At 53.5% G+C, this 14,393-nt stretch overlaps 1 protein-coding gene across 7 annotated transcripts in view; it reads left to right on the forward strand.

Annotated features, from left to right (window-relative positions):
- CRHR1 (corticotropin releasing hormone receptor 1) overlaps window positions 1–14,393 on the forward strand; it is a 56,830-nt gene that overhangs the window by 19,585 nt on the left and 22,852 nt on the right. For 3 of the 7 annotated variants that reach the window (XM_016930735.4, XM_016930740.4, XM_016930737.4), the window contains exons 2-3: window positions 3,051–3,138; window positions 12,481–12,600. In XM_016930735.4, the coding sequence (XP_016786224.1) occupies window positions 3,051–3,138; window positions 12,481–12,600 (208 nt within the window). The remainder of the gene's footprint in view (window positions 1–3,050; window positions 3,139–12,480; window positions 12,601–14,393) is intronic. The other 4 variants (XM_016930738.4, XM_063798416.1, XM_016930736.4 and 1 more) reach the window with 3 other exon arrangements.

Genomic DNA, 14,393 nt, shown 5'->3' on the forward strand with positions numbered 1-14,393 from the left:
GCTTTGTCATGAGGACACTTTGCTTTCTGCTTAGCTGGCAAGAGCCACCGGCTGGCCTGGTGGCCTCCTCCTCTCTCTACTTCTGCATTTTCACTTGGAAAATGAGGGTAAAGATATTTCTCCATCTCTCTGGAGACTGTGAAGTTTAATTACTGATTAATAAAGTGTTGGAAGTTCCTTGAGGCCAGAGAGATGAATGGGTTTGTTATCATCACTCCTGAGTCCCAGGCGCGAGTTGGCTAACCCCAGTGCCATCTTGCTGAGTGTCCCGTGTGCAGAGCACAGGATGGGGGTGTGAGGCTGGGGTTATGCTTCAGAACCTGGAGCTTGGTCCAGGGCAGAGAGACCCCTATGAGAGTATCAGCAAGGGAATGGAGTGAACAAAACCACTACAAACGCAGGCACTACCGACTCAGGGGACCATGTGGGTGAGTCATGGGTAGTGGGGACCAGGCTCTGATGAGGAGTGGGCACTCTTCCCCTGGACCTTGGAATGTGGGTGGGAGAGAGGGGAGCAGAGTCTGCCTTCATCATCGGGACAGGACTGGGAGGGAGTGGGTACCGTGAAAGGGGGTGGCCCTGGTGGGGTGGGGTGGGGTGAGATAAGGGAGAACATTCCCGGCAGGTGAACATGGAAAAGGCAGGTCAGTTTGCTTCTGAGGACAGGGAGAAGGTCCTGAGATCCGAAAAGGGTGAGTGGAGAGGAGTCCAGGGAAGAGAGGATGGACACCCCTGGAGGATATGGGGCAGGCAGGGAAGGAGGGATGGAGTCTGGCTTGGGAAGATGGTGCATGAGTGGGGCCTGACTGGAGTGAAGCAAGTGAGGCATTTCCTCAAACCTCAGTAATCGCAATAGATAATTTTTTTTTTTTTGAGATGGAGTATTACTCTATCGCCCAGGCTGGAGTGCAGTGGCGTGATCTCGGCTCACTACAACCTCAACCTCCCAGGTTCATGCAATTCTCCTGCCTCAGCCTCCCGAATAGCTGGGATTACAGGTGCCTGCCACCATACCTGGCTAATTTTTGTATTTTTAGTAGAGACGGGGCTTCATCATGCTGGCCAGGCTGGTCTTGAACTGCTGACCTCGTGATCTGGCCTCCCAAAGTGCTGGGATTACAGGCATGAGCCACTGCACCCGGCCATGATAGATAATATTTTAATATCATTACTGACTTTTTCCCTTTTTGCCCCAAGCTCCAACATGGCCCCGCACTGTTACTGAGCCTATCTTTCCTTTAAAAAGTTTTTGATATTTTGCTCATCATGGATTTTTTGGCGTTAATCTTTATTTTAAAAAAATAATTATGTTAAAATATTCCGTATCTTGACGACTAAGATTTTCGATGCTCCCTTCACTTTTGCACTCACCACGTGGAGTCCCGGCCCCTTGTGAGAAGGCTGCGTGCTGCCTGGGCTGGCCACCGACCTGCTTCTAGCCTACACCCTAGAAGTCTTTGCTCACCAAGGGACTTGACAAGCCCCTACCTCTCTCCCGATCTTATTTTCCTGCTGTGAAATCCCAAGCTGGCTTCCAGAGCTAAGGGTCTGTGTCTGAGGCTCTGTAGTGAAATCTGCAGTTGGTACAGAAATGGGCTGGGGCTGAGACACCTGGCCATGGGGTTGGGGGCCTCAGAAGGAGCAGACCCCAAGAAGAAACAGCAGAGAAGTGATGAAGAGAGCAGCCTCCCATGAGGCCTCTTGGGCTTCAGGCTCACCACCCTGTCTGGGAACTCTGCTGGTGGCCGGGCACCCAGCTCCCCACAGCCAGAGGGGAGGACCGGTTACAATGCTCCCCTCTCCCTGCCCCTCACTCATGCTTCTTAACCCCTTTTGAATCAAATCCCAGGGGAAACAGCCACCTCTCCTCCAACAACTAAATAAAAACCACTGAGTTCAGATCAATTAACATATCCTTCTTGAGTGCCTATTGTATACCAGAAACACAATGTCATTCATTCATTTCTTCAGCAAAATTGAGTGCAATGAACAAAATCCCTGCCCCTACAGAGCATGCAGGGCTATTTAAAGGACTTCAATATACATACATCATGTAAGCTTAAAGGGGGTGGGACAGTTAGACCCATTTTTACAGGTGAGGACACTGAGGCACACAGAGGTCAAGTCCCCTGCCCATGGCAACACAGCGTAACGAGGGGCTGGACACTCGGCCTCTCTCTTGACTCTAACCCTGTCGGGAGGGGGGTAATGCGATGGTTGTGTGGGTGGGTTTAGTTGAAGAAGGGGCAGCCCTCCAGGTATAGGGCCTATGCCACTCCCTTCCCAACTGGGCTAAAATTCTGGAATCAGAGTGACACGCAGCCTTCAGGGAGGTTAAAGGGCAAAGGTCTGCCCTAGAATAGGGTGTCCATCTTTCCAGACACATTTATCCCTTACCTCTCTGTGCCTCAGTTTCCTCATCTGCAAATAGGCACAGCCACACCAGCCCCAGGGAAAATTTAGTGCCACGGCAGATGTACAAGAGCTTGATAAATGGTGAGGCACAATTTGTGATGACGGATAATTAGGCAGGCGGGGATGAGGGCCCAGGAAACTGTTCACAAAACAAGAGGCCAGCTCTGGAGGAAGGGAGGGAAGTGGGTGCATGCATGGGGATCTGTGAAGCCGTGGTGGTCAGCGGGCCGGTGGGAGGGGGTGTGTGTGTGTGCACGTGCACACGTGTATATGGTGGGACACCGTTGGACCATGTTCAGGATTCCATGGGGATGGAGGTGGCTTCCTCTGGCAACACACAGCCCCTAGGGGTAAAATTCACCTCTTCCCTAGGAGCCTGGGCTCCTGATCCTGTCAGCTTCCCTGCCAGGCCCCTCCAAGAGCAGGGCAACTCCAGACCCTCCAGGCAGAGAGGACCCAGAAGGAGGAGAGAGGAGATGAGGGGCGGGTGTCTGGGAAGCGACTGGATGTGTGACAGGGTGGGAGGGGAGGCAGGCAGGTGCAGTGTCACCCCTGCAGTTTTCCTGGGTGATGGAGCAACACACTCATGGCTCATGGCACCTGCCTAATGTGTCCTTCGCCTCCTGTGCCTGCAGGCCCTTCTCCTTCTGGGGCTGAACCCTGTCTCTGCCTCCCTCCAGGACCAGCACTGCGAGAGCCTGTCCCTGGCCAGCAACATCTCAGGTGAGTCCCCTCAACCCCCTCCTGCAAGATTCCTGGTCACCACAATGCCCCCCACCCCAGGTATCCCAGAGCCTGCACACAGAACCATGCCCTAAGGCAGGATTTGCAGAGTCATTTCCTCTCCAGGGCTCCAAGCAATTCTTCACATCTCCACCGAGCACCGTGTTGGAAGGATCCTGAGGTTGGGTGTAAAGTTGGTGGGGAAGAGCTGCAGTTGGTTAGTAGCACCTGCCGTGGGCACAGGAGTTTGCAGCAAGGATTCTGAGTAGTTATCTTCCCTGCTTTAGGGTGGGCACAGGGGAAGGCATCCCAGCCCTTGCTGCTGAGTTGTGACTCGGGGAGGCATCAAGGGAGGAAGAAAGGCTGCCACGGTCTGTGGCTAAAAATGCCCAGAGTGTAATACTCCATGGTGCTAACCCGTGCCAGGCACTGATCAAGGACTGGAGCTGTATTAACCCAATTTGCACAATGTCCCTCTGAAGTAGGTGCTGTTGCCCCTATTTTACACATAAGAAAACTGAGGCACAGAGAACTAGTAAGCGCCAGAGCCCTGAGTGGAGCACGGGCAGCCCAGCTTCTGGTTGTGGTCTCCAGCGCCGTGCTCTGTATCTCTCCAAAAGAAAAGACAGCATAGCTGCAAATATTATTAATATCTGTGTCACTTTACCATTTACAGAGTGCTTTTGCATAATCATCTCGTTTCATCCTCACAAGAGTGTAAAGCCCAACGTTTGTACAGTTGAGGAAACTGAGGCATGGGAGAGTTACATAACCCCCATGGCACCATGCAGCCAGTACATGGCAGTGACTGGGACGCAAATCTAGGTGTTTGGGCTGCCTAGGGCATGTCTTTTAAAACTTTGGGTGTGGTCCTGGGCATGGCTGCTGCTGGGCAAAAATGGAGAGGGTCCCTGCACCTGAGTGTCTTTAGAAGACTTGTGGACCTTCTATTTAAGTCTTCAAGCCTCTCCTTGATTCACACCAACTCTTTCATGAAGCACCTACTACACAGCAGGCCCCACGCAGGGCACTGGGGGAAACAAGGGGGCTCACAGGCTAGTCTGGGCATCGAATCCACAAATGCATGTGCGATGAGGCAGAGTGCAAGACGCATGCTTGCAAAGAAACAGACGCAAGTGTCTGCAGGCGGGCAGGAGGCCTTCATTTCTGAAGGTGGCTCTGTGGGGACAGGAGGCCTCCACATCTCAGGGTAGCTGCTTCCTGGCCAGCTGTTCCTTCACTAGGGAGAGCCTGGGGGCAGAGGAACAAGCCCTGGACTTGGAGAAGGCACACTGGGTCCCTGTGCTGGCTCACAGAAGGTGCCTGGTCATGTCCCGGCTAGGGGTGGGTACTGGTAGCCACAGGGATGAGCATACCCTCAACCCCTCTTGAACCTCACCTTGCCCAAGTGTAGAGGGATAGGGGGGCTGTTACCTGCCCCAAGGATCTCTTATGAGATTCAATGTACTAAGTTTTATGGCAATATTTCACAAACTGTAAACTGTAGAGTGTCATGCCAGTACTAGGTTTGGTTTGGTTTGGTTTGGTTTGGTTTTAGAGATGGGATCTCACTCTATCACCTAGGCTGAAGTGCAGTGGCACAATCATAGTTTAGTGCAGCCTCGATCTTCTGAGCTCAAGGAATCCTCCTCTCTCAGCCTCCTGAGAAGCTAGGACTACGTGCACACCACCACACCTGGCCTAATTTTTGAAATTGTTTTGTAAAGACAGGGTCTCAGTTGCCCAGGCTGGAGTGCAGTGGCACAATCATAGCTCACTGCAGCCCAGATCTGGGCTCAGGTGATCCTCCTGTCTCAGCCTCAGCAGGCTTTTAAAAGGCTTGCTGTATAGCTGGAATGAAGGGAAGGTACTTGCCAGTAATTGCTCATAATGATGGAGGGAGCAGGGAGGCTAAGCAGGGGTGGTGCAAATCCAGGGAGGCTTCCTGAAGGAGGAATTTTCAAGGTGAATATTAAGAGACACTGTTAGTATGAACTGGCAGAAGAGAGCCAGTGCTGTGAGCTACAGCAGGAGGTGAGCAAGGACCAGTAGGTGGGTTTGGCGGAAGGACCAGGAAGAAGTGAGGAGGGAGGAGTGGGAAACCGAGAAGGTGCTAGGAGCCCAGAGCATCTGGCTGCAAAGTTGGTTAAGCTGTGCTTGGGGAATGGGGAAGTAAGTTCTTGAGCATGAGTCTGGAGTTCTAGGAGAGAGAGATGGGGAGGGAGGAGAGCTGCTCAGAGGCTGGGCCTGAGAGGAAAGGCCCTATCCCCAGCCCCCCCATGCTCTGGGGCCAGGTCAGGCTCTATCAACTTGTTCGTTATGCTCAGGAGGAGAGACATCCCTGAGCCCACGGAGGTGTCACCTGTCCTTGGAGCCAGCAGGCCATGATGAATAGTGTTCATTCCCTAGTGATTTGTACTCTGTGCCCGTGCCCCCAGCCCAGCCCAGCCTGCCTGGCTGCATGGCACGCGATCCATCACCCTCCACGATGGCCTCTGATAATGGGCCATTTGTCTTCTGACTCGTAGACCTACCCAGACCGACGGGCACTGGTAGAGACAGATGGTGAGGGTGGGGCAGAGGGGCGAGACAGATGGATGGGCGTCTGGCCGGGGCGGCTGGCACCGAGCCAGGGCCTTTGGGGGGCCTTTTACGTGCCTCATGCCAGGAACTGGGAGAGAGTGGGTCCCCAGGGCTGAGGCCTATCATGTGGCAGACCACAGACTTGGCGACTCATAAAATCATGGCATGAGTATGACAATGCCAGGAGGTAATAGAATCATTTACTAATGACATCACAGACAAATAGAATCTGAGTTGACAATTACCTGGGGTCGTCAGTTCTCATCTCTGGTCTTAAGGTAGTGAATGATAATTAATAATAGCTAGGCCAGGCACGGTGGCTCACACCTGTAATCCCAGCGCTTTGGGAGGCCTAGGCGGTCGGATCACTTGAGGTCAGGTGTTCGAGACCAGCCTGGCCAACATGGTGAAACCCCGTCTCTACTAAAAATAAAAATAAAAAATTAGCCGGGCTTGGTGGTGGGCGCCTATAATCCCAGCTACTCAGGAGGCTGAGGCATGAGAATCGCTTGAGCCTCAGAGGCCGAGGTTGCAGTGAGCCCAGATCACGCCACTGCACTCCAATCTGGGCGACAGAGCGAGACTCTGTCTCAAATAATAATAATAATAATAGCTAATGTTTATTTAGTGTCCACTGTGTGTTGGACGCCATTCCAAGTGCTTTAATCTCATTCAATCATTACGATACTGTAGTCAGGAATCTTTTTATCCACATGTTACAGTAGAGGAACCTAAGGCTCAGAGAAGTTAAACGAGTTGCCCAAACACACTAAGCAGTTACTAAGCAGTGGCTGCAAGATATAAACCATGTGGGCCTGACTTCAGATTTTGCCACCAGCACTGCGTTATGCGGCCACTCAGAGCCAGGGTGCCCAGGGCCCGGTGTAGTCAGCCGTCTAGGGGTGCAGGGCCACCCCTGCAGTTTTCCGTACCACACTAGGTTTGCACATGGCCCCATATTCTCCTCCATGCCTCCCGTATGCCTGGCACTGTACTAGCTGCTGGGAAGGCAAAAGTGAAGAGCCCACAGACCCGCAGGACAGGAGGGCCATCCACTTGTCCTGATGGATCACACACCCTACAGAGGCATCTTTCTTCTCTGCCCAGCCAAACAGAAGGCAGCTCAGCCATGAGGTGGCCGAGCAAAGACCAGGTTTCTGCCACCCTCTCCATGCCAGGGGACCCAGGCAGAGGCCCTGCCCATTCATCCCACAGTACATTCCTCTGACTGGGCAAGAATGTGTGTTTCACAGGCTGCCCTTGGGCCACCTGGCTGCTCCCCCTCTGGACAGCCTGGGCTGAGTCCCCCTCCTGGGTTTAAGCCAAATAGGGGGAAGGGCTTCCCAGCCTCAGGGCTGCTGCCAAGTGCCCACCTCCAGAAGCCGCTGATGGGAGACCCGACATAACTGGGACAGAGCCAGGTTCCAGCTTCCTCTGAAGTTATCTACCATGGGCGGATCTGCCAAGCACATGTGGACCCTGAGCCTGATGGGAGGCAAACTGTGTAACCTACCTGGGGGAAGAAGCCAGTGCCTGATTGTGCACAGCACTAAATAGGCCACCTTCAAAGGGCTCTTACCTGTTCACTAAAGCAGCCCTTCCAGGACCCTGACCCCGCAGGGTTTCTTCCCTGGCAGGTGGGAGCCCTCCACACCTCTCCTCTGCTCTCCCTTTGCAGGGATTTGAGGCAGTCTGACCAGAATGCGGGCCCCACGCATTTGTTCTGTGCATGTGTGGGGAAGGAGGAAGATATAGGACCGGTTTTTGCATTACTTTAGTCCACTTGACTCCAGCAGCTCACCCCCAACCTAAAGGCCTGTGGTGACGAGGGCTGGTGAGTGGGTTGGTTCTACTCCCACATCCCCAACCAGGAAAGACCCTGAAGGCATCTACCTGCCCCGTGAATGAGGGAGTGAGCCACAGAGTGATAGGAACATTGACACCTCAGACACACCAAGCACACACCTGCTCCGGGGGCCCTTGTACTTGCAGTTGCCTCTGCTGAGAACACTTTCCCCGCAGGTTTTCTCCCTCACTTCCTTGAGGTATCTGCTTAAATGGTAGTACTTTAGAAGCCACCACACTAAAAGAGCACCTTTGTCAGCCTTTATCTCTTTGCACTGCTTAGTTTTTCTCCATAGTATTTCTCACTGGTTAACAGAAATGTGTGTGTGTGTTTGCTGCCTCTCCACTAGAATGTAAGCACCATGAGGACAGGGCATTTATTTTATTCATTATTATATCCCAAGCCCCTTGAACATTTCTTAGGTAGTCAGTAAATAACAGCTGTCTCTTGGTATCCATGGGGGACTGGTTCCAGAACTCCCCATGGATATCAAAATGCAGGGATGCCCAAGTCACTGATATAAAATGGAGTAGTATTTGCATATAACCTATGCACATCCTCCTGTATACTTTAAATCATCTCTAGATTATTTCTAATACCTAATACAATGTAAATGTTATATAAATATAAATAGCTGTTATACTGTACTGTTTAGGGAATAATTTCAAGAAAAAAGTCTGTACGTGTTCAGTACACTTTTCCCCAAAACCTATGGATACGGAGAAACAATTGTACTTGTTAAATAAAGAGCAAAGTCACTATTCCTTAATTTACCAGGAGAGGCACTGTGGGACAGGGAGCTGTCAGGAGGCGTTGGCACCTAACAGCACCTCTGCCTTTGTGCAGCTGGCTGGTAAATTGGCTTGGCTATTTGCAAGGTTGGATTACTCTGGTCCAAATTCCTCCTCATCCCAGGACTATGACGGCTGACTAGGAAAATACCTCCACCTGCCAGGAGAGCAGAAGAGGTCAGGCTTTTGTGGCACTGGAACTGGAGGGAGGGGACATTGGCCCAAGAATCAGAAGGTCCTTGAGGTCCTTATAGCCATCAAGCTGAGTGACACAGAAACTGACTTCCTGCCTTCTCCCCTTCCCAGCTAGGGGATGGACACCCTCTCTGTCCCCAGCACCTGTGAAATGATCTTTCTCTCTGCCTCCTTCTCCTGACTTTCCACCTGCCTCTCTCTATTTCTTCCTTAGTGTCTTCTTCTCCATCTTTTTTCCTCTGTCTCCCCACCTCTCTCCTGGCCCACTTGGCCTCCCACCTCCCTCCCTCTCCGCCTGTTTTCTCCTCCTCATTGTAGTCGGGTGGCTTAAATGAGTGGCATGAATTAAGTCGTGCAAAGCGCCTTTCACAGTGCCTGGTTTATATTATAGTAGTGTCCAACAAATGATCCCCCTCAAGTCCTATACACAATTTCCCTTCTGAGGCCTTGTCCCTACGGGGTCCCAGGGACCCCCCACTCTCCTCCTCCCTGGACTCGGTGTCCGCAGGACGCAGGATGGCGATCTGAAATCCTTGTGGGGATTTCAGACACAGAGACACTAAGGCCCAGAGAGGGCAGGACCCCGAGGCGTTATGGGAAGGCACCGAGCCCACAAGGCAGTCCCAGGCCGGGACAGTGGACAGTGCCAACTGGCCAGGAGCGTGGCGCCTGAGGCCCTGTCCTGCTGCCTCCTCCCTGCCCTTGTCCTCTAGGTCCCCTCCCTTCTAACTCCACTCCGCGGCTGAGGCCCTTGTGCCTTTGGCCACGCCCCCCCAACCCCCCCACCCCAAGCCCCTGACCCAGCAGGAGCGCTGACCTTTCACTCGGGGATGGGGGAACTTTGTCTCCTCGCCCCTTTTCATTTGGCTTCTCCTCCCCGTTCTTGCAGCCTCTCTCTCCCTTTCTTCCCGTCTCACACAGACTTTCAATTCCTTCCAGGATTTTCTGGGCTCTTAATGTAAAGGTTGCCACTGATGCTGTGTCACCAGCGCCCCCTCTATGCATCCTTAGGAGCTGCGGGGGCCAGGAGGGAGGGGGAGGCGCGGCGCTGCTGGGGAACTGGAGTCGCAGCTCTATGATCGAGGGGCAGCTGCCCAGATCAGGGCCAGCTGTGCAGCTGTGGGCAGCACCCTGAGCTGGCATCAAAAGATGAGCATTGAAAATCCACTCCCGTCTCAGTATCTTTGGTTACTGATTGTCTTGGAATAAGCCATTTGACCACTTTGGCCTCAGTTTTCTTATCTGTAAAACAAGAGAGAATTAGCACCCATGGTGGCATAGTAGGTGGCTGGGAACCGTACCACAGAGGAGAGGCAAATGGCTTCTGACCTGCCCACCCCTTGAAGGTCTCCACGTCCCTGGCCAGCTGTGGACGGGGTCAGGCCTTTGGTTAGAGCCCTTAGAGCTCCCAGCAGTGGCCGGTGCAAGTCCTCTAGGCCAGAAGGCCTATCCTCAGTGGCTGGCCTCTGCCTCGGCTCTGGCCTCGTCCTCGCTGTGACTGGTGCCCAGTCCTTTCCTGCCCTCCGTGCCTTGCGAAAGCAAGGCGCAACAAGACTGGCCGGGGAAGGGAAGAAGGAAGGGCAGGGGCCACACTGATGGAGAGGGTGTGTTCCGTGTGTTCATTCCAGACGCTGCCACATGGAACATTACATTTGAGCCTAGCTCACTAGATACTGTGGATGAATGAGTGAGGAGTGAATGAGCAAGCTACTGAGGAAGGTACAATGGTGCCATTAAATGAGATGGCATATGTCATGTGTGCCTGGCACACAGTCAGCCCTCAACAAACGCTGCTCCCTTCCTGCTGCCCCCTTAACTGTCCCTCACCCCCTGTGACTGACTCACAATGTAGCGTAATGGAAAGAGCACTAGATTTAGAGTCCAAAATACCTGCCTATGAGTCTTGGTTCTTTCACCCATTGACCCATGACCTTGGAAAAGTCACCTAACTTCCCTGGGCCTCAATTTCTTCATCTGTAAAAAGGAAATAATCACATTGCTAGATGTATGAAGATCAAACGAAATAGATGAAGAGCTTTGAAACAGCAGGGCATGGCCTCTATACGATCCTCCCCTCCCCGCGGCCACATACCCCCAGCTCTCCCCCCAAGTCCCTGTCCCCGGGCTCAACACTGTCAGCAGGATCCAGGACAGGTTAAAATCCCAGCCTGGCACGCCGTTGCCTCGGATGGCCCTGCTTCCTCACTCCACTGCTTCCACCGCCACTCCGTGATAACATTCACAGAGACTCCGCTGTGGCACAGCACCTGGGCTTGGCCCACTCCAGCCGCCTGGCCCGCAGTCACCTCGTGTCCATTAAGCCCCAATCCAGATTTCTTTCTCTTTCAATTAAGCCACTTGGCCTGAAGGCCTCTGCCCCTTGAGTCCTGATTTGCACAAATGCCCTATGAATAGCTTTGATTAGAAAGAAAAACCAGCATTTGGTACAAGTGCTGCTCAGCACTGCCCTGAGTCCAACAGAGAAAGGGAGCCAATTTAACCCAGTGCTGTTTCCTGAGAGATTGGGGACAAGCTAATTTGGGGAGGAGATGGCAGGCAGCCCCAGCCAGGGCTTGGCAGCTGCTAAGGCCTCGGCCCAGGCCTGAAGAGGCTGCACCCACCCACGCTGGTTCATGGTTCCTGGCCCTCCGTGGCTTGTCTGTCCACTCTTGTGCCAATTCTAGGTTATTAACCTGGGGACACTGGGGCTCAAAAGGACTGGTGTGCCAGCCTCACTCAGAGGGAGGCACTAAAAGGCAGAGAAAGAAGGGGCAGCCTCAGGGGGGTGCCAGGACTGTGCCAGCCCCCACCCTTTGGAGGCCATATCCACCCTCCCCTCCTGAAGTGTCACTGGGCCTCAACTCTGCCCCAACATCCTCTCTCGCGCGCGTGCTCTCTCTCTCTCCTCCAAAAAGCAAATATTTGGAAGGGGACTTTGACATCTTCTTTCTAGTTCAGATGTTTATATCTCTTTGAGTCACAGACCCCTTTGAGAATCTAATGAAAGCCGTGGGCCCATTTCCCCATTAAAATGCATGTATACACCAATATTTTCATTACATTCAGGGTCTCTGCGAACTGTTGAAGTTTCCAGTGGGCTGAGATTAAGAATTTCTGATCTGGTTCAACCACTTGATTTTATTATAGGTGAAGACAAGACACTAAGGCCCAGAGAGGGCAAGTGACTTGCCTATGATCTCACAGCAAATTAGTGGCACAGCCCATTCTGAAGCAGTGGGCCCAGACTCCCAGTTCAGTGTCCTTTCCACTCCCCCAGATGGTGTCTCCCTCCCTTTCCTCTCCATAGCTCACTTCTCCGTCAGTCCTGTCCTAGGGCCCTGCACAGAACAAAGTACACACGACGTATGGTCAGTAAGTGTGGTTAACAGGCCAGCCGGAAGAAGGAACAGGCCAGCCAGAAGGCGGGCCAACTTCATTTAGCTGGTTCTTCCCTGCAGGGCCAGGGTAGATGTGGTTTGATTGCAGAGACGTGAGGGGCTAGATCAGTGGTTGGATGGGTCTGTTCCAGGGTGTTCCTGTGATGTCTCAGAGCTCCAGGCTGTCACCATGCGAGGGACCAAGAGAAGTGTCCTTAGGCTACAGAGCGGGGACCAGAAGCATGCCCAGGCTTCCTCTAAATGCCAGGACCTTAGCTTTTACCACCACCTCCAGCCATCTCTCTTCCTCCTCTGCTCTGGAATCCATGCTGGCTCCCTAGTACCATAGCATCAGATTCAGATTTCTTCCTCTTGTGTCTTCTTTGCATAGGATGAGCTCATTTCTGCACTGGTCATTGTTGTCATCCTGTCGCTAGTTGGTGTGAGTGGGAACGAGTGGGGAGGTGGGCAGAACTCTGGAATGTCCTCTGCCTGCCTGGGGCCTTGGCCGGATATCTTGCTGTGCCTTACCAGCCGTCTCTGCCCCCAGGACTGCAGTGCAACGCATCCGTGGACCTCATTGGCACCTGCTGGCCCCGCAGCCCTGCGGGGCAGCTAGTGGTTCGGCCCTGCCCTGCCTTTTTCTATGGTGTCCGCTACAATACCACAAGTAAGGAAGAAGTGGAGGGTGGACCATCTGCTGGGAGGTGGGACAGGATGGGGAGAGCTTGGAGGTGGGGGAAGTAAGAATGACGATGACAATAACAGTAATACCTCTTGTGGGGATCGCCCCTGTTTTCCAAAGGTCAGCGCTGTATTCTCCCGGGTGCCCTGTGCTCATTACTCATGATTCTCACAATACCCTTGCAAGACACTATCACGCCTCCTATAACTAAGGCCCCTGGGGCTCAGGGAGGTTAGGGAACTTGCCCCATTGGCAGCTGGTAAGGGGTGAAGCTGGAATTTGCATCCACGTCTGTCTGGCACTTTCTTCTGCCATTAAACTTCAGGTTAGTCTGTTTGAGCCTACTGTAATACCATGAAGCAGGGCAGGAATCATCAGAGCCCCAGCTGTGTGGATAAGAACCTTGAGTCGAGAGGTTCTGAGGCCTACCCCGGGCCCTCCAGCCAGGAGGCAGGGGACCCAGAGTTTCAGATGCACAGGCACAGGCTCAACTTGCATCCTGGATTTGTAGGTGGAGTGGGGACAGGACGGGGTTGACCCAGGGTCCGTCGGATACTTGATCCTCATGTAAACACCTGGCTCCCCGGAGGCCCGAAACCCCCAGAGCCGGGCTTTGCAGCTCCCTGCTATTCCGCCTGCCACTCTCAGAATTAATTTGCTCTCCCCTGTCAATGAGTCAGGTCCCTGCTTATCAAGAGAGCAACAGCTGTGGGCCAGGAGCCCTAACCTACCTGAGGGGAGGCTGGGGGCCTGATCCCTGCAATTGGGGCCTCCTGTGTGCACCCTTGGGTCCTTGTGGTCTTGAACTCAGAGTCCCAAGAGGGCACAGGGGTGAGCCCAGACACCATGTAGTTTACTCCAAGACTCACTGTGTGACCTCCCAGCACATTGTTTCAGCCCCTCATCTGAGGATGGAGAGGGCTGGACGGCTTGGCTTCTAAGATGTCTTCCAGCTCAAAACTCCCAGATTCCTTCTCCTGCCCCTCTTTCCTCTACCAGATGGATTTGGGGGGTTAAGGTTGGGGGCTACAGCAGAGGAGTAGGAAGACCCAGCCAGAAAGTGACTCCCCAGGGAGTGACTTGGGAGGCCAGGGCAGGGCAGGAGGCTGGGGCAGCCAGATCTAGCAGCCTCGTGTGTCTGTACCATGTCCTGGCCATGGGAGGGACTCGGGAGAGGGAGAAGACACACTGGGAGGGGCTTGGGGGCCAAGGGGAGGAAGTGCAGAAAGGAAGAAGGGTCTCTTGGCCAGGTCAGTCCAAGGGGTGCACAGTTGGCCAGCCCTCAATATAGTCAGGCCCATTTTGTAATAAGGAAATTGAGGCACAGAGAGGCTAATAACCTATCGGAGGTCGCAGAGCCTGGAGGCAGGATCACAGCCCAGGGACGATAACTCTCATGATGCTGGGGGCTGAGTCCTTCTGGAGCCCCTAGGAAGGAGGCAGCATCTGCACATCAGAGGAGCTTCCAGGAGGAGGCACCAGTTCCTGTCATGTCCACTTCCAGAGTGATCCTCGTGTCTGGCCCTACCTGCCCCCACTCCCCAGCGCCACTGCCCAGCCTCAGGTTTCAGATCTGAGTTGGTCACTCCTTCACTTGGAATCCACTCTTCTGTGGCCTCCGTGGTCAGGCTGCTGGGTGGGGCCGGCCAGGCTGTCTGTGGTCATGGCCCTGTCGCCTTTTGCAGCCAGCCCTGGCCACCCCCCATGAGTTCCCTCTACTCCTGTTGCAAAGGGTTACTTGACATGCTCCAGATAAACATTTTCAGCCCTCAATGCCT

The sequence above is a fragment of the Pan troglodytes genome, chromosome 19, assembly GCF_028858775.2.
Source record: "Pan troglodytes isolate AG18354 chromosome 19, NHGRI_mPanTro3-v2.0_pri, whole genome shotgun sequence".
In the NCBI taxonomy this organism is placed as follows: domain Eukaryota; kingdom Metazoa; phylum Chordata; class Mammalia; order Primates; family Hominidae; genus Pan; species Pan troglodytes.